The sequence below is a fragment of the Benincasa hispida genome, chromosome 8 (assembly GCF_027475165.1).
Source record: "Benincasa hispida cultivar pf3 chromosome 8, pf3_genome.v1.1, whole genome shotgun sequence".
In the NCBI taxonomy this organism is placed as follows: Eukaryota; Viridiplantae; Streptophyta; class Magnoliopsida; order Cucurbitales; family Cucurbitaceae; genus Benincasa; species Benincasa hispida.
Genome location: NC_143485.1, coordinates 59,260,102 through 59,281,278, shown reverse-complemented (window position 1 = coordinate 59,281,278; position 21,177 = coordinate 59,260,102). Strand labels below are relative to the sequence as shown.

Genomic DNA, 21,177 nt, shown 5'->3' with positions numbered 1-21,177 from the left:
TCTTTGGATCACATTTTTCGCCTTGCGTCAACGCATATTCTACAAAAAAAATACATAAATTAACTGTTTTAATGCGATGAATGCATGCAACCACAATATTGTGAACTTAATACTTTTTGGATGCAATCTTTTATATTTTATCAACGCAAATCTGCGTTGTTTAATAACTTAGCACTGTAATAACGTGCATTTATGCCCGTTATCAAAAGCATGCTGTAATTTCGATTTATGCATAACCGCATGTTTCCGTTTGTGACTGTAATTGTTGTTGTTCATATACGATTGAAATTTGGAAAGATCCTTCCACTACTCATGGAAATCCTCATGTCTGATTTCATTCATCATGAACAATTATTTATATTGTTGGTTTACAGAAATATGTAGCAGAAGAAAACAGGATTTTTAAGCATTCCAATTCCTCATTTTTGACATCAAAATAAGCATTTCATGGGGTATCAAGAGAGTTTCATTACATACCTTTGAAGATCCTCTTTAAACACGAATTTGAGCTGCAATTTTCTCCAATTGAAGTCGTGGACCACCACTAGAGATTCCCTACTATTTTCTAGGAGCCTTAGATTGAGTTGTGGGACTCAAAACAAGCTTGAACTTAGAGAAATTGGAGGAGAGATTTTCTGGTTTTTCAGCTTGTTGAAGAACAACTTCTTCAACTTTCAAAAACTCAGCACTTCAGCAAATTGCATGTCATTTTCAGCTGAATCCGTTTTTGTATTTTAAACCATCAACCCATGCTTTGAAGTCTTCATCTCATGAAGACACCACCTACTTGGTGGAATTAGTGGATTATGGTGATTAAGATGCTTTGAAGTTGAGTGGAAAAATCCCACTTTGTGGGGTTTTCCAAATTCTCAAATTTTTCCATTTTGAAATTTGAATTTGAATTTCAAAATCAAAATTTATTTTCAACTTTAATTCTTTAATTAAAATTGAAATTTTATTAATTTTACAAAAATCAATTCAATAATTATTTTTTTGTAATAAAATTAATAATTAATATTTAATTAAATAATTTAATTAATTCTACTAATTTAATATCAAATATTAAATTAATTTATCAACAAATCCATCACCATGAATCCTTATTCATGAAATTAATATTGAAATCATATTTATATATTAATAAATGCTCCAATTACATTTAATTCCAAAATTAAATGTGTAATTATATCACATATAATTACTAATTTTCTTAATTTGAATTTGAAAGTTTCAAATCAATCTATCACACTATTTTAAGGCTAATTTATCAGTGAGCTAGTAGGGGACCTAATGGACCTATAGATCATGGGCTCCAACGATCCGAGATTAATTAATTGGCTAAACTCTTTACACCAAATTAACCCTCATTCGTTAACTATCGGATCACTCCACTAAAGCCCAGTAGTTGCACTCCCCTCATAATTAGTAAGTTAACCCTTCACAGATGGTTTTGTAATACCGGCTGGGTCAAAAGGTTGTTTTACCCCGAGATTACCTCTTATTTCATAAGTCCCTCTGATCCTCTGATCCGATCATCAAACCGAGTCCCTCTTGGGCCAATGAGAGGGTGTGGCTCTTTGTTCAAGACCCAAAATCAGCACATAAGGGAACAACCTCTCTATTATCCCTAAAAGTGGGAGGCTTATTGAGCCGACACTGTTGAGCCAACTTCACCCATAAAAATCTAAGGATAATCTCAAATAAATAATAGTTTATAGTTAACTCAGAATTAAGGTCAAGTTACTTAGGTCATCGTTTTGAAATAGTTAGTTTTAAACAGTAAACAACGTTATTACGTAATAGTGACTTATTTCTTGGTCCTGTCTTCATTGAAGAGGATGTCCCCACTCCTCATGTTATTGCATGAACGAATCAGGATTACTTCATTTGTAGCACTTTACAACTTTTTCTAACAACTGCAAAGTGGGCCACATCCAATAGTGTTACCAGAATAAGGCACCCATAGATCATTTTGACTATTTACTCGAATCTGATCCACTCTTATGTCTTCACATAAAGTTCAACTATGGATCTTTTAGTTTATTGGATTTATTTCTAAAACGAAATAAGCAATTCATATGTTCAATAACAACTTTATCGATTTACAGAATAAGTTTGTTGTTTACAAACCACAAGTTTTAGAACATAAAACCCAACATATATTGTAATGAACAATTGTATATATATTACTATATGATCATTCATTTAATGTTAAACGACACTTATTATCAAAACGATCTGGGACAAGAAAGATTGAATATTACTTACATTCTCTCCGTTTCTGAATCTGAGACAACATTCTGAAAGACACAATGAGAGAATTTTGTGGGGAGTTTGACAGAAAGTTAATACTGAGAATGACCTTCCATTGGTAGAATATTAGTTGGGAATAAATGCTATTGGTAGAATATTAGTTGTGAATAAATGCTTCGATGGAATGTTGGTATTGCATTGAATATATATTGAATGCTTGAGAAATGGTTGAAGGAAGAAATAGAAGACTTTGATATGAAGGTTTTTGAAAATTGGAGGTAATTTTAGAATTTCATATGAACAAAAGATAATTGGTAGAAAGATTTTTTATTTTTGGGTCATTTGGTCCAATTTTCCAAAATTTTTCTCAAATCGGAGGTGCTCATCCTAAGCCCAGCCAATGACCCCAAACAACCAAGAAACTTCGGACCACTCACCCAAAGATAAAAATGGGATTTTCTTGCCCTAATTAATATTTGGCATTTACCCCAATTTCCAGCCGAGTGTTCCAAATTGAAATGTGATCGCTACTGATCGTGATCGTACTGGCTGCTCCCACGCCTCGTTTCCCGTTTCTCGTACTGTATTTTAGTAATATCGGAATCGGAAATTCACCATGAAGTATCGTTATGCAATGGTTTGCTCATCCAACCAAAATCGAAGCATGGAGGCTCACTCTATACTAAAAAACAAGGGCTTCAACGTTTCATCCTATGGGACTGGGGCTCACGTGAAGCTTCCTGGACCTTCTCTCCGGGAGCCCAATGTATACGATTTCGGTACCCCCTACAAGCACATGTTCGATGATCTCCGTCGAAAAGATCCTGAACTGTATCCTTTTTCTCCCCCTCCCTAGCATTCCTCCCCCGAAAACGACCCGAAGACTGGTGGGCACTATGTTCTCGTCTTCAGCATTCTTAGTTACTTTCACGTTCTTAAATTTGTTGGAGTCTCCTCAATTGTAATTTAACCTTAAAACGTGCATAGATACAAACGTAACGGCATTCTGCCCATGCTTAAAAGAAATGCAGCTGTCAAAACGGCTCCTCAACGTTGGCAAGATAATGCAGCAGACGGTTCCTTTGACGTGGTATTTACTTTTGAAGAAAAGGTCTTTGATATGGTTATTGAAGGTTAATTTGCCTACTTCAATTTATTCTTCTAAGAGTTGATTTTTTTTTTCTTTATTCAAGTACAACTGAGGTATGAGGATTTGAGATAATGGAACTTCTGACTTGGAGTTGATAGTACAACCTTTATCTCAGTTTATCTATGCTCATTTTAGTGCTCATGTGAAAGTTAATGGCACTGCACTCTACAATAGTAGAATCCTCGATTTACTTTCAAACATTTATTTTGAATGGCTATATATGCGTAGTGTTAAATTACGCTTATTATATTCAAAGTCTCAAAACCGATGTGTTATTGTTGGCTGCATTGGAAAGATTTGAGCTTCGTGCATTAATAATAGTATGGTAACATCTTGTCCCAAAAAAAAAAAAAAAAAAAAAAAAGAAGCCATGGGTAGTAAAACACTGCTGGGAAGGGTTTTTTTTTTTTTTTTTTTTTTTTTTTTTTTTTTTTTAATAAGTATTAATTTCCTCTTATATACAAAGTCTGAAACTGATGCGTTGTTTCTGACGGCATGGTAAGGATTTGAATTCACATGCATTAATAATAGCATGGTAATTCTTTTTTCCTAACTTTTTCTAATTATTAATAGAAGTCATGAATAATGAATTCTTGACGAATGACTTCCTGTGAGGAAATTGTACTTGTAGAGAGGAAATGGGCCAATTTAGAATCAAGGGGATAAACATTAGGTAGGAGCCTAGTGGGGGCAATTAATCTGGCGAGAAATGTTAAAAAAATTTCATATTTTATTCAAATCAGACTTTCTCCTTCATTTATGACATTTCTGATTTCACATTGGTTTAATATTGTATTAGCAATCATATATTGTATGTACTGTTAAGGATGAGAGATTTGGATTTGAACTTTGACCTAAGGAATGGAATAGGGACCTCCTCAACTCTTAAGTTATGCTCATGGTTGGCAACAAACATTTGTAGTAGGTTGAATTTTCTTAACTGTTATTAGATGTGGTTTGCAGTAGGTGTCTTCTCAAGCGGCAAGTTATGCTTATGTTGGCAACCATCATCATTAGATGTTGTAAGGTTTCTCCATTCTTTTGGCAAGGGATATACCAATTAGGTGAAGTGGAAATCCACAGAGCTCTCCTCTGTAGGGCATCATTTGTGTTTATGCAGCCATGGCTGAGTTCCCAAATGAAGAATGTTATCTTTTTTTGGATATGACAGACATCTTCCGTAGAGGTATATATAAGGAGCTGTGACCTATGAGATAGGGGGTCGCGGGATGGGAGGTTGCAGCCTAAGGATTTGGATGAGAAGGTGCCTTCTGTGTCTATCTTCCACCTCCAATAGTCTTCATGATCTGCCACTAGAAAAGGTTATGCTTGGCCATTCAACGAACTCCTCTTCATTTAAGTTTCTCCTCAAAATACAAGATCCAATAGGCATCGGTATGGTTCCCCTGGTTAGAAACAGTGCCCTCTTTCCAGAGAGATAAGATGAAAAGCCTAGGGAAAGCTTCCTTTGAAGGGAAAGAACCAATCCATAAATTGGACAAAAGATGAGTGGATTTACCATCTTCTACCACGTTGAAGATGTCGTAGATCAGCCCATGTTGCATAATGTATTTCCAAGAGGCCTTTGGCAAACCTGAGAGAAATAGTGGCCAGTTTGATGCTGAAGTGGGAAATACCATATTTTTCAACAATGCTACTCCACACAACTGTTTTTTCTATGTAGAATCTCCATATTCATTTGACTTTGTTTTTAGAGGTTAGATCCATAACCCCCGACCAAAAATGGGGACCTACACCATTCAAATTCGAGAACAGGTGGATCAATCACAGAGAATCCCTTCCCTTTGTAAAGCAGTGGTTGATTGAGAATTTCTTCCCTTTGTAGAGCAACGGTGGAGCACCGGATGAGTGGTTGGCCTGGTCATGGATTTAATCAAAAGCTCAGAGGGCTGATTGTCTCAAAGGAATGGAATCAGTCCATCTTTTGTAACAATATGTCACAGAGAACAACCCTCACAGCACTGGATCATATTGACAATGAAGGACGAGAGGTTGATAATATCGTCGCGGAGGCCCTCAATAATAGAAGAACAGAGATTAAAGAAATGCCTTTATCCATTGTTGCTGATGAAGAGATTACATGGTGTCACAAATGCAAAGCCAAATGGCTCTTGGAAGGGGATGAGAATACCACTATTTCCCACAGATATGTTGCTGCTTGAAAACGTAAAAGTGCCATAACCGAAATCCTGAACTCACAGAATGAAAAGTTTGCTCTTAGATAATGAGGTCGAGTCTGCAGACTTTTACAAGCATCTCTTCACCAAAAAACCGGGCAGAAGACTTCTCCCTCAAAATCTTGATTGGGATCCATCAAATTTTGAACAAGCCACCAGCTTAGAGACTCCTTTCCTAGAAGATGAAATTTGGATGGCAGTAAAGGCTCTAGGAACCGACAAGACCCCTGGACCGGATGGTGTCATAACAAAATTCTTTAAGAAGTCTTGGAACATTGACATTCTCAATCCCGCTAATTAGAGTGTTTCAAGATTTTTTTTTTTTTTTTTTTTTTAAAAAAAATACATTGTCAATTGCAATGTGAATGAAACATATATTTGCCTTATTCCAAAGACATGGGATGCTAGAAAAGTTGAAGATTATAGACCCATTAGTCTCACCATTTGCCTCTACAAGATCATCGCCCGTGTACTTTCCGATTGTCTCAAAAAAGTCATCTTTTCAACTATCATGGATTACTAATCGGCCTTTGGGAGGTTAGACAAATTTTGGATGCTTTGATCATTGCCAGTGAGATCGTAGAACAGTGGTATAGGACGAAAACTCAAGGTGTTCTCATCAAGCTTGTTGTGGAAAAAGCTTTTGATAAAGTGGATTGGGAATACCTTGATGATATTTTGGAAGTGAAAGGATTTGGTATCAAATAGAGACTCTGGATCAAAGGTTGCATCTCATCAACCAATTTCTCCATCATCATCAAAGGTAATAGATTCAAAGCTACTAGAGGCCTTTGGCAAGAAGATCCATTGTTGCCCTTTCTATTTATTATTCTGATGGACTCCTTAAGTTATATCCTCACAAAGGCAGCTAGCATTGGCTCTGTCAAAGGCTTCTCTCTAAGACATGTCTCAAATCAACCATCTCCTATTTGCCGATAACACCATTCTTTTCTCCACCAACAAAGAAGATGACGCATCTAGGCACCAACAAAGAAGGCAGCTCATCTATTTTTTTTTCTTTTTGAGAAGGCATCGGGTCTCAATGTTAATAGACAAATTTGAATTTTCGGGCATTAATTGTGAAGATGATTGGGTGGATTTTATAGCCAGCAAGCATGACTGCAAAGGGGGAGTTTGGCCGGCCGAATATTTGGGCCTTCCGTTATATGGTAAACCATCACTATCAAACTTTTGGCAGCCTATTATTGAGAAAATTGATAAAAGACTTCACTCATGGCATCACAGCAACCTATCCAAGGGAGGTAGACTAACTTTGTTGAATGCTACTACATTATCCAACCTCCCAATCTACCATCTCTCTCTGTTTCAAGCCCTGTCTGTTGTAATTGAACAAATTTGAAAGGAGTTTTTTCCTTTGGGATGGAAATTGAGTCGCGTCAAAAAAATAGCTTACCTCTTTCATTGGGACAGACTCAAGCTTCCATTTGAAGGAGGGCTCGGCGTTGTGGACATTAGATTTCGAAGCAGACGTTTGTTAGCCAAGTGGACTTGGTGTTTTAGATAGGAAAAAAATGCCTTATGGAGAAAATTAATGAGGGCTAAGTTTGGCTCCAACACTTCGATAAAATACCAGCTTTGAAGCTCCATGTATCTTCACGAAGTCCCTAGCTCCACATTAGCAAATAGATGGACATCATTCATGGTAATATTCGATGCTCTGTTGGAAATGGACAATCCACATCCTTTTGACTCTTGACCAATGGAATGGGACCGAAGCTCTCCACAAGGTCTTTCCCAAGTTATTTTGCTGAGTCTAAAAAAGCCTTCGTTGCTGATCTTTGAAGTATTGATCACTCTTGGATGTTGAACTATAGAAGGAACTTGGAGGATGAAATTTTTGAATGGGCCTCCTTTTCTCAACTCATTCCCACTCTCAATCTCACACAGAGGGATGACATATAGATCCGGAAATTGGATATAACAGCGGCCTTTCTTCTGTCAAGTCCTTAATTTCTCACCTTGCCTCAGATACAACTTCATCCATTGAGGACCTCTACAAACAATTGTGGAAATTTCCTTGTACAAAGAGAGTCAAGTTTCTCCTTTGGGAAATAATCGACTCCTGCTGTAACACGTTGGATAGGGTAAAAAATGATGTCCTTGGCTTCATTGTTTTCCCTCATGATTCTGCCTTTGCAAAGTGGATAAGGAATCCCAAAATCACATCTTCTTCCATTGTTTATTTACTGCTGGAATCTGGGCTGATTTGTTTGATGCTTTTGGTTGGCAAATTATTGCTCCTTTGGACATTAATGCCTGGTTCAGAGAGTTGTTCGTTGATCACTCTTTTACGACAACACAAGGGCATCTATGAACTAGTATAATCAGAGCCACCCTTGGGGAGAGGGAAATTCAAGGGTTTTTAAGGAAAAGAAAGATCCCCTGGGATGTTTATGAATCATCTAGTTTCAATGCTCTTTTTTGATGTAAAAGTATACAACCCCTCAATAGTTTCAACTTAAATTTCCTTGTATCTAATTGGAGGAATTTTTCATAATCCTGCTAGTTCTCCTTTTAAAACTTTAGATATTTCATTCATCTATTAAATTATTTCTAAAAAAAAAAAAAAAAAAAAAAAAAAAAAAACTTGCGTGTCATATTTCATTTTACATTGTAAATTTAGTAATTTGTTTGTCTTTGAAACTAGAGTGGCTAGCATTAGTTTTGACGACATTGTATTATTCTTCCAATTTTTTTATGGTTTTGTAGAAAGAAACTTCAAATATTTTCTGCTATTGATTTATGACTATGTTCTAGTTGTCGATTTTTGAATTGATTGATAAGATGGATGCGATTAGGCACACTTGATGGTGGAGTTGGAATATGAAACAAATTATCTGAGAGTGTGTTTTCTTTTCAGGTGGTTTATCCGGCTTTTAAGAGTAATGCTGTTGATTCTTTTTATTATTTTATTTATGGATTTTGTTTTAAGGAAGTTTTTGCTAGCCACCTATTGTTTTGAAAAGAGCTAGCTTTTGTAAGTTCAGTAATGGATTCCATAGTTAGGTTGGGATTTGTTGTCAACATGACATGTCTTTGGTTTGGTAGAGGTAACTTGAGGTGGGGTGTGACATTTTCCTTAAAAGAGACCCATACCTAGGCCTTCTCTACATGTGAGGAATGATGTGACCTTCCAATTTACAAGAATGTTGCCGCTCTCTCTAGAGGCTCCTCTCCAAAAGAAAACTCACATGGATCTCTCCAAACTCTTTATAACCTTTCAAGATGCTCGAATATTCGAAGGTAATAGATTGGGATGTCAGAGAGAACCACGTTTGAGTGTGAATCTCTCACCTCGAGAACATAAAAAATAAAATAAAACAAAATAAAAACCAATGCTTTTATTTGCTCTTGTCAAGATTTATCCCGAAATAGTAGTTCTCTGCCTGTTGATTTTGAGCCTTGAAACTAGCTCAAAGATCTCCAAATCCTAAGAACAATAAGGTGTTGAGTGAATTGTTGCGTTGAGTGAATTGTTGATGACTTGTACGTTTTCTTGCAACATAAGCTTGTGTTGGTGTTCATTGTGTGTTCATGTTCCTGCATACTTCTGATATTACTCATTTATCAAGTGGGCTGGTTTCTGCTCAACTGTCTGATGACAATTATGCAATAATTGAGCAGATTTGAACACCCGTGATCATGCACTGATGAAAACTGTACTGATTGTTAATTTGGAGGTAAAAGATAACCACGAGGAGGCAGCTATAGGAGCACGGCTTATTTTTGATCTTTGCCAGGAGGTCTAGCTCTGTTGATTTATTTTTATTTTATTTTTTCTTTATCAGTTTGTGTCGATGGATTTTTATGGATTATTTTTTCATGATAGCTTGAACGAACTGAATCATGGGAAGATTCTATAGATGACATCGTGATTACCTTCGAGAAACAACAAAGAAGAAAACTGTTGTATAGCATTTCCTTTTACTGAAGACAGTAAGATACTCGGAGTACACGGAGTTTGAGTACATGGAGTTTGCATACATCGACTCTTTGCTATTCGAATGTGATTTTATGAAAAATTTGAGCAAGTCTTTTTAGTACTCTATTTTTTTTTAGTTGATTTGAATTTAAACTTTTAGGAAAGAATACATGTTAATTACTATTGAGTTATATTCACTTTGATATATTTTTTTGCTTCTTTGATTCTTGAGTGAAAAAATTAGTGCTTGTTTCGTGGAGAATTTAAAAATATAATTTTGAAAACAAGGGATTTAAAGAAAACAAAGTTGTATTTCATGTTTTTAAATGTGTTTGATAGCATGTTCAAAAATTGGATTCTAATTTGAACAATTGTATAACAATTCAAAATTTTTAGGAAAATTTTATTTAATTTTCTTGAATTATGTTGTGAAGTTGAGATAAAATTGAGTTAGTGTGTTTAAATAATTCAACCATAAATTAGTATGACAAGGAACTAGTGTTTTGTTTTAAATTAATTAAAGGGTTTGGAAAGGTAGGTGTTTATTTGGATTGTATTTGGATTTAATTTGGTTGGTTGAGATTTAATTTGGGGATTTTTGGAAAGTTGGAAAAGGAAGAGGAAAAAAACGATATATATATATATATATATATATACAATTATCGGTTCTAGGGTTTTAAAAAGGAAAAAGAATTTAAATATAGTTATATATTTAAATATAAATATGGTTTTAGGGTTTTACCCATGAAAAGGAAAAGATATATTTATATATATTTGGAAATTAGGATTTTTTTAATAAATATTTAAATAGGGATTCCTCGTAAAGTGTGCATAAAAAGAAGGAAATTTTGGAAATTTGTATGGATGATCTATTTTTTGGGCTCAAAATGTCAAATGATCTATCTTTAAAAAATAATGTCAATTGACCCTCTGTTGACATCATCACGATTTCAAATTACGTAAATTGCCCTCACAAGTGCCTTAGGTTATAAGTCTCGCTTTTGTCTGGTCAAACGCTCTCACTCTCGCTTTAAATTCCCTGGTTTGATGTGATTTGTTGTCAGTGTACGAATGATTTGACAATTTTCACGACTGAAGCCTCAAATCAATAATACCTAAACACAATACCATGATGATTTCTTTAAACTCTCAATTTCAATGGTGATTACTTCCTTGGTTTTCGACTAAGTTTTGTTGAACGGAGTTTTCTCGAACGAGAATTTTCAAGACAAGGCTTTTTCAGAACAGAATAGGTTTTTCATAACGGTGTTTCATTATTTTGAGTTCGTTTCATCATTTTTGCTATGTTATTTCTGGAAAGGTAGGAATTGAGCATTATGAGATTTTGTATTGGGAGAGAGAGCGAGAGATAGAACGAGAGTGAGAGAGAGTAAGAGTAGAGAAAGTGAGATTAAGAGAGAGAGCGAGATTAATGAGAGTACATTTCAATTGCTTGTACAATTTAATAACAAATGTTCTCTTGCTTTGTAGAATGATAAAAAAGTATCTACTTATTCGATATGGAGGTGATTGGGATGAGAATGAAAGTTTGTATACTGGGGGTGAGTTAACAGGAATCATTGTGCTGGGTACATTGAAGTATGAAGAACTTAAATCTCACATTTACAAGGTTACAAATGCCAGTTCTTCAGAGTTTAAATCTTATAATGAGAGTTACATATAAGTTTGAATATGAAGCCCCTCCACAATACATAAGAAATGATGATGATGTTCGCTTCCTTCTTTTTCGGGAAGAGCTTAGTAGACTTCAGTTATCTGTAACGCTAAAATCGAATCAGGATGGAAATATTAAAATGGGGTTTGGAAATGAGTTATGATGATACGATTGTGGACAGGCAATATGAGGAATCATATGAGTTTCGTCAGGAAAAGGATGATAGTCCATTGTCTGCCAACACTATACCATCAACATTATCACTAGACAACGATCGCACAATCCAGCAGAATTGAATTCAATGAATTACGGTGATACAAAATTGGGCGATACTTCAGTTGTTGATAATGAGAGATCATCTAGACTTAATTATATGGATTGTAGTCATCCAGAGCAACGTTGTGGTCCTTCAGTGGATGGTAATGAGCAACCAACAGGATTGAATGAAATGGATCGTGATCATAGAGATGTGTTTTGTTGTACAACAGCTTCAGTGATTCCACCATCTGTGTCTTCAAGTCATAGGGGATAGTTAATTATGCCTGATACCTCTTCATCTAGGATAGACGTTGAAGTTGTCAACTATTTTTTAGTAAAAAGGACTTGAAATGCGATTATCTATTTTGTCCATCAACAAAAATTTTGAATTTAGGATCATGAAGTCAACCAAATCTTTGTTCACTATCAAATGTATTGGGGAGACTTGTAAGTGGAGCCTTCGTATAGTGAAAATGAAAGGGTTTGATATATTCAAGATCACAAAGTACTCATGTTCGCACACATGTTTCATCGGAATTATGAATCACGACCATAGACAAGCAACTGCTACGGTCGTTGGTCAGTTGATTAAAGATAAGTTTACAGGCATAGGACATATTTATAAACCTTGTCATATCATTGAGGATATAAGGAAAGATTATGGCGTGAACATAAGTTACGATAAAACGTGACATACAAGGGAAGCCGCATATGATCTCACTAGAGGTACTCTAGAATACTCATATGCCATAGGGAAGCGTTAAAAATAGAGAATCCGAGTACAGTGTTTGAGATCGAACTTGAAGATGATGTGCATTTCAAGTATATATTTATGGCATTAAGGCCTTGTATTAGAGGTTTCGCAAGCTATCGCCCTATGATAATTGTTGATGGTTCGCACTTGAAAGGAAAGTACAAAGGGACCATGTTGGATCATATGAGTATGTCCCTAGGTGTGTATGTCCCTCTCTCCACCCTTCCACATTCATCACTAGGTGTGTATGTCCCTCCCTCCATCCTTCCACATTCAGCATCCTCGTGCTTAGAATGCTTGTGTTCATCATTGTTACCTCCACGATGACCATCACCGTTGTTTTCAAAACTACCCCTACTACTCGACCTTGAAGGAACTCTTATCAACGAGCACCTATAAGTGGAAGAAAGATTATTCCAAACTCATTGTGACAGAATTACCACATTCACAATCAAATAGACTAGTTATGCATTTAACAATAAATTATGGCATGCTTTGAACTTTAAACAACAAAGAGAACAAGATACATACCAGTTGAAGAACCCTTCTTCGCCTTAAATATCGTTCTCGTCAAAGGACTACACCTCTCGCTCTCGCTAAGATCATCAAAGCTATTGTCCACCAAATCACATTTTCGTCTACTCGCGAACAGACTCCTCACGAACAAAGCAACAAGCAAGACACCACTAGTTAGAACCCTCAGTATTCTCGGAGTGAAACTCCAGGAGGTGTGAGCTCCATTGGATTTGGTAGAGGGAAGGAGGAAGAAACGATCGTTTACCACGACCAAGCAAATGGGAGATATCAGGGTGTCTATTGTATAGACGAATGCTTGATTGTTTAGGTAAAGGTAGATGATCGTGTAGTAAAAGGGGTGAGATCGTATAAACGATCGTTTAGTAAACGCTCGGGCGCTCGATTGCATAGAAAGAGCTAGACGATCATTTAGGAAATTCTATTCGATCGTTTACTAAACCACGTGCGTGTACACGATCGTTTAGAAACTTTGAGTTGTCATGTATGCTCTCGGTTTGCTATGCGATAGGCAATGGTACTACTCGGTGAGCGAATATCTGATTCTTGCAAAATGAAAATAATTTTCATTTTATCCTTCAGTTACGAAAACTGAATGCAACCTCCCACTAACTCATTCGGTTACAGAGAAAAAGCCGGCACAATTATCCCATAATTGTTAAATTAAAAAATAAATATAATCTTATTATATTTATAATCTATGGTTTAATATTACATCATATGCAACATATGAACCATAGTCATTTTCTCCTCCACTAGATATAAATCATATTTATATCATATCCCTCCAATTAATGTATCTCATACATTATGTCAATCATATCATATATAATCAAACTCCCTCTTGATCATTTGAACACTTCAAACTGACCCAAAAACTGATTCTCAACTTGAATCCATTGAGCTACCAAGAGGACCTTATGAACCTATGGCTCGAAGCTCCAACGGTACGTGAATAGCTGACTAAACTCTTTAGCCACGAGATCCACCATTCGTTAACTGCCAGGCATTCCACTAAAGACCGACAACTGCACTCTTCTCATCACAGATATATTTCTGTATTCATCAGATATAACCAATCAACAGTACGATAATCCTTTACAGATGCTCGTAAGTACAGTTGGGCCAATTTAGCGTTTTTCCCCCGTAGTTACATCTAACTCCTTAAGTACCACTGATCCCTCTAATGAACAATACAACATAGTTCTACCATGTGTGGACACCTCTCGGGCCATGAAAAGGTGTGTGGCGCCACATCGTTCAAGCCCCGGAATCAGCCTTTAAGGGAGCAATCTATCTAGCCCTGCTTTGGGGAAGGAGTGAATTCCATCTTGTGTAGCTGAGTTCCCAGCTCCCAAATCAGACGAATCCCTAAAGTGGTAGGTTTGAATTGGCGATCTAGCCACTTGCACCTGTGCAAATCAAAGGACCACTCTCAAAGGCAGGAGTTCCCAACTCATTCAAGATTGAGGTCATGTTACCTATGGTCATCCTAATGAAGTGAAGTCTCTATCATGAATGGCGTTATATAACAAAACTATAACACTTCGTGGTCCGGTCTTATACAAACTCCTTTATATAGGATGCCCCCACTCGCATGTCTCCACACGAATAATCAGGATCAGACCATCGTAACAAGTCACAACACTTGTAACTATTCTACAAAGCGGGCCGCATCCGTAGCATTACAAGGATAAAGTTTCCCTCCTATATCCATATACTACAGACCATTTTAGTTATCATTTAAGGCATGATCCACCTGTATGTTTCCACATACATGCTTAAGTTACAATGACAATTAGGGATCTTAGTTTATTAGTTTGGGTAAAGCAAATAAAACATCCAATGTTCCATAGACAAAAGTGAAAAAAAGAATATCATATATTATTACATCACAAGCGTTTGTTCAATACTGTGTTTACAAACTACAGGACCCAACGAGAGTTTAGGGCATCATCCTTTACAATCTCCCACTTGTTCTAAACCGAGTGGGGTGTACAAACAATTAGTACAAAATAATAAACTAGGGCACTAAGGCCCAGTACAAAAATATCTTCCACTTGCTCTAATCCAGCCGCGGGCGGTCTCGTAGACCCATGCTCTGAAGGTGACCATAAAAAACTGTAGTTGTGAGAGCCTTTGTAAATGGGTCAGTAACGTTGTACTCTAAAGCGATCTTCGTGACTATCATGTCCCCTCGATACACTATCTCACGGATGAGATGATACTTTCGCTCTATATGTTTGTCACGCTTGTGACTCCTGGGCTCTCTGGAGTTCGCCACAGCACCACTGTTGTCACAATAGAGGGTGACGAGCCTAGACATGTCTGGAACAACTTCCAGATCTGTTAGGAACTTCTTGAGCCAAACGACCTCCTTAGCATCTTCACAAGCCGCTACGTACTTGGCCTCCATCGTGGAGTCGACGATGCACCCCTACTTAGTGCTTCGCCATACTACTGCTCCTCCATTAAGGTGAAAACTGACTTTGAAGTGGACTTTCTAGAGTCCTTATGAGTCTGAAAGTCAGAATCTTTGTATCCAATAAGGATAAAATCCCTAGTTCCATACACGAGCATGTAGCCCCTCGTTCTCCGAAGATACTCGAGGATGTTCTTGACTGCGGTCCAGTGACCCTGTCCTGGGTTAGACTGATACCTACTGACTATTCCCACAACATAGTAGCTATTTGGTCTAGTACAAAGCATCGCATACATCAAACTACAAACGATAGATGTATAGAGGACTCGTCTCATCTCCTCAACCTCTTGAGGCATCTTAAGACACATTTCCTTAGACAGTGTAACTCCATACCTGAATGGCAGTGGCCCCTTTTGGAGTTCTGCATCGAGTACTTGAGCAACATCTTGTCAATGTACGATGCCTGAGACAGCGCTAGCACTTTGTTCTTACGATCTTGAAAGATTTGTATACCAAGAACAAACTAAGCCTCTCCCAAATCTTTCATTTGGAATTGAGTCGCTAGCCAGTTCTTAACTACAGTAAGTAATCCTAAATCATTCCCAATGAGTAGGATATCGTCTACATACAACACTAGGAAACTATTAAATTGTTGATGATTTTCTTGTAGACATAAGGCTCATCAATGTTTTGGGCAAAGCCGTACGTTTTGATTGCAGTATCAAACCAAATATTCCAAGATCGAGATGCCTGTTTCAGTCTATAAATAGATCAATTCAGTTTTCAAACTTTTTGCTCTTGACCTTGGGCTATGAATCCCTCAGGTTGCACCATATAAATGGTCTCCTCAAGATTGCCATTCAGAAAGGCAGTCTTGACGTCCATTTACCAAATCTTATAATCATAATAAGCGGCAATGGACAGGAGGATGCGGATCGACTTCAATATGGCAACAAGCGAGAAAGTCTCCTCATAGTCGACTCCTTCCACCTGGGTATAACCCTTTGCCACAAGTCGAGCCTTGAAGGTTTGCACCTTCCCATCGACACCCTGTTTCCTCTTGTAGATCCATTTGCAACCTATAGGTCTTATCCCATCAGGCTGATCTTCAAGATCCCACACTGAGTTGAAGTACATCCACTCCATCTCGAGATCCATGGATTTGACCCATTCATCCCGATCAACATCCTTCATTGCCTTCTAATAAGACAACGGATCCTCAACGTCACCATTAGCTACCATAGCCAGGATTTCTGTGAAACCCATATAGCGAACAGGTGGGTTCGCAATCCTCCCACTGCGTCGAGGTTCCCTAAACTCTTGAGGTGGAATCGACCTACCAGATGAACTATCATCAACAACTCTTATTGATGAAGCAGGCCCTTACATAAACTAGCTTGATGCCCGTTCTACAACTCTAGAGGTGTGTGATGCGTTATTTTATGAAGTGAAATTGTGGATGAAATGCGATGGTGAAAAATGCGTTGAGCACTCAAGTTTTCTCAGTAAAATCCAAGTGTAAACCCCACTAAGTTCTTGGTAAGTCCAGGGTCGAACTCAGGGACTTGTGAAAATAGGTTGCATTGGTAATTTTTAGAAAACTTTGCTGCCAAATGAATAAATAATTGTTGAGGTTCTTGTTTGTGGTACTGAAAAATAAACAAATGCGGCGGATTTGAGAAAAGTCGGATTGTGTGATAGATGCACTGAGTATGCGGATGAACGGGTTGAGAAGGTCTTTAGCTAACGTTACTTGGGAATTCGTCAAACTATGCGATCATGCTACAACCATGCACAACAAGTCATTTTCCAATGCAAATGCGATGCTCCTAAGTCTAGGACGCATATGTTGAATGCAAAAGTGTCCATAGAGCTTATTCCTAAGTCTCTACTCTTGTCCTATGCGATGATGCAAGATGCATAAAGGCAAGGTGACTGCACACAATCATATCCTATCTCTAGGATGCATGTGATGCATTAATAGCAAACAATGCTTATTCCTAAGCTTTTATCTCTTGATTATGCATTCTAATCTAACTCTCCCGAGCCTAGATTCTAACCTGAATTTCCTAAGCCTAGATCCTATCCTTAGACTACCCTCCCGAGTATCTCTAATGGACGAATGAAGCATACATAATACAAGATAATCGTATAGAATGAAGATTCCTAGTTGTGCTAGCTAAATGCTTCTCAACCCATTCAACAGATTTAGCTACTCATGCGTAAATAACAGAGAGTGGACAGATATAGAGAAGTAAGTTCCATTTTTTATAAATGAGTTTGAGTACAAAATAACAATGGAAGTTAAAGGTAGAGAGCCTGGTAGCAATTCCTTATTGAACGAGGCTTTTACACTATAAATCTCTATTCGGTTCAAAAGATATTCCTGCTTCCGCAGGTGTCAGCCCTCTCTCTGTCCTTGAAGCTTCCGGTGCTCTCCTAAGCTTACCAGAATGATTTGTCGGCATAACCTTCTTCTCTCGCATCCACCTCAAAGTAAAAGAAAATCTAAGAACAAGGCTAAACTATCAACAGATCTGTGAACTCGTAAAATAGCTGAACCCCTTTTCTGAAGGATGCCTTTGGTATTTATAGAACTTCCAGGGTGAAAGGCGGCTTCTCTCTCATGATTGCATAGATGGGACGACTTTAATTCATGATTGATGCGTCAAATATTTGTCACCGAAAAGCTGAATGTACTTGTTATTGTTAGCGACTGTCAACTTAATTCGGATTCGACTGTCATCAACTTTCTGTCCCATCATGATTAATTATGCCTTTTACCCAGATGCGCCGATCAAGTTGCTGACCAAGTTGCGGCAATCCTTCTTGAGCAAATATTTGCGAACACAATCACCAGAAAGTCTTGCGGTAATGCTACGCTCGACCAATGATTTCCTATGATCGCAATTTTCGTCTTGTGTCAACGCATATTCTACATAAAAACACAAAAATCATCTGTTTCTATGAGATGAACGCATGCGACCGCAATATTATGAAATTGATGCTTTTTGGACGTAATCTAACATCTTTTATTAACGCAAGCCAGCATTGTTTAAGTACTTAGCACTATGATAATGTGCATTTCTGTCCGTTATCAGTGTGCTCGCAACACTCTTGAAAGGAATGAAAGGAACACAATTGAGTATATGCATTAACTGCAAAACCTTAAAACGAGTTCGGTAAGGAAGCGTAACTCCTCATCGACCGAACCATATCCAACAAGGTTCTATTTCTCCTCTTTGCTACACCATTCTGCTAAGGTGTACATGGCGCTGAGAGTTGGGAAACGATTCCATGTTCTATCAAATAGTCCTGAACCCTGAATCCAAAAACTCTCCACCTTGATTCGATTGAAGTGTCTTAATCCATCTATCCAATGCATTTTCAACTTCAGCTTTGATTTCTTTGAACTAGTCAAAGGATTTAGACTTCCGTTGCATCAAATAAACATACACATACCTAGAGTAATCATTAGTAAAGGTGATGAAATACTCATAGCCTTCCCTGGCTCGCACATTCATCGGACCACAAAGGACAGAATGCACTAACTCTAGAGGCTTTTTGGCTCGATAACCTTTTCTAGTAAAAGGTCTTTTAGTCATCCTACCTTGAAGGCAAGATTCGCACAACGGTAAGAACTTTTTTTCTAACTCGCTTAGAAGTCCATTCTTCACCAACCTCTCAATCCTATTGAGATTGATGTGCCCTAATCGAAGGTGCCAAAGTTGTGCATTTTCTTTTGGAGAAACCCATTGATGTTTATTTTGAGTTACGACAGTTTTAAACATCTCTATGTTATGGAGAAACTCGTTGCTAACGACCTTAGCACATAAAATTTATTTTCCAGATATGCTATATAGATTTCAACTCCATCTTTATGAATAAACACTTTATTCAATTGAAATTCAAGAGTATATTTACACTGTAAAAAGCACTTTATAGAAATTAAGTTCCTTTTCAACTCAGGAACTGCATAAACATCACGTAAAAAAAGAAATTTCTTCTGTAAAGTCAACTGAACTTCTCCCACTACTACAGATGAGATGACGTGCCCGGTGCTTGCTCACATCGTCATCTCACCAACCTCCAGCTAGCGCCAGGATCTAATCCCCTAAAAAGAAGAACAAACATGATCAGTAGCGCCCGAGTCAATAATCCAGGTAGAATCATCATTCTCCACTAAACAAGTTTCCAAAACTAGTAAATCATACTTGTTTTGCTTTAGCCTTGGCCTCCTTCTTCTCCTTCAACCAGTGAGGAAAATTCCTCTTCCAGTGTCTGTCTTGGTTGCAACAGAAACACTTTCCCTTATCAACTGGCACCAGACGCCTACCACATTGGGCGATAGGTTGTGAGTTAGTAGGTGCCTTCCCCTTCCCCTTACCACCCTTCTTCTTCTTTCACTTTCCAGTGTAATGAGTAGAAAGTGCAGACTTCGTTCATGAGGTCGAACCTTTATGGAACATCTTTGAAGATGAAGCAACATTTGCCTCACTTTCTCTCTTCTCCTTATGTTTCAGTAGAGATTGGAATGTCTGCAACTCGTTGAGGAGAGTTGTAAGGGTATAGTCCACTTTGTTAAGAATCGCATTGCTAACAAAGTGCAGGAAGCTATATGGCAACGAATGAAGGATGATGCTAACCTGGCTACCCTCATCAATCCGAGACCCATTCATCTCCGCCACATTGAAGTGGACCATCATATTAAGCACATGTTCTCGACAGAGGTGCCTTCCTTTATTTTGGAGTTGAAGATGCATTTGAGATCCTCGTGCTTGAGCTGTCCAGACGGTTGTTCGAACATCCCTCACAGGGACTCCATGATCTCATGCGCTGAGACTATGGGCTCATGCTTCTTGGCCAAATCATCGTTAAGACTGGCCAAGATATAGGCTCGGGCCTTCGTATTCTCCCATGTTCAACGCTCATAGGCCTTTTGAACATTGTGGCATTAGGATGTGGAATAGGAGGACAATCCTCCGTAAGGATGAACATGAGATCATCAATGATTAAAATTGTTATGATCGTGTGTTTCCCACTAGCGTAATTCTTGCTAGTTAGTTTGCGGGCACTAAATAGAGCTAAAGTGGTGGTAGCCATTAAAACACTGCTGAAAACAGAATAAACTTAATAAATCTATGCAAAAACCACATTTTAACACCAATTTTAGTTTTAGCAAAATAGTTTCCAAGTATCCTAAGTGAAAAGACTTCTATTTTGCAATGATATCTCAATAAGGCAGGACAAACGTCACTGATGGGGTGATCATATTCCTCTTCACTGGGATGAGACACTCTCAACCATTATGTGGAACCAACTCTTGGAACTACATCTAACAGTCACCATTCGCTCGGTCCAGAACTATTAACCCTTAACAATTCTGTGTAAGTGTAACCCCTCGTTTTCGGCCCTAGAGTCCCGCCTTAATGCGCCCACCGTAGGGAAAAAGCAGATTAGGACAAGAGAGACTAACACAACCTTATCCTATACAGGAGATCAGATAAAGAAACGTACAAAATTGCCATCCTACAGGGGGACACTCCCAAGGTGCCTCGAGGCGATGCACAGAAACTTTATCCAACCTAACGAGAGAGACCGTGGGATATACTGTCGCACGTCCCGCTCCCTCTTACTAATAATATTCTCTCCATTCATCTTGATACTGACCTACCCAAACACCATCCTTTAAGGGGACACTCCTAGGGTACCACGAGGTCGAGGATAGATCTCACGTGTGGACAATAAAGGGAGAAACGTGAAAAGGTTTAAATGAAGTATCGGATACCCCATGTACCTCCCACTGAATGTTCTACCTAGAGGTTCATTAACTTAGACCATCCGGCTATTGATTTTAATCTAAGTTAGTTTAATCTGCTAAAAAACAACTCTTGTCTTTGAAATTAAAAAAGTTCAAGTAGTCACATTAAACTCTTTAATGGACCGTCCTCAAATTTGCATGCATGTATCAAATCTATCATTTCTAGGTA

At 37.8% G+C, this 21,177-nt stretch overlaps 1 protein-coding gene across 2 annotated transcripts; it reads left to right on the top strand.

Annotated features, from left to right (window-relative positions):
- Positions 1–2,582: 2,582 nt before the first annotated feature.
- On the top strand, positions 2,583–9,761 carry LOC120083721 (Ssu72-like family protein). Of its 2 annotated transcripts, none has more exons than XM_039039573.2 (4): positions 2,583–3,084; positions 3,241–3,386; positions 9,247–9,365; positions 9,452–9,761. In XM_039039573.2, exons 1-4 carry the CDS (start codon positions 2,870–2,872, stop codon positions 9,551–9,553), a joined length of 582 nt encoding a protein of 193 aa, XP_038895501.1. In that variant the 5' UTR covers positions 2,583–2,869; the 3' UTR covers positions 9,554–9,761. The 2 variants fall into 2 exon arrangements, with proteins under 2 accessions (XP_038895501.1, XP_038895502.1); XM_039039574.2 differs by having other exon boundaries at positions 2,589–3,084; positions 9,310–9,365.
- The last annotated feature ends 11,416 nt before the right edge of the window (positions 9,762–21,177 follow it).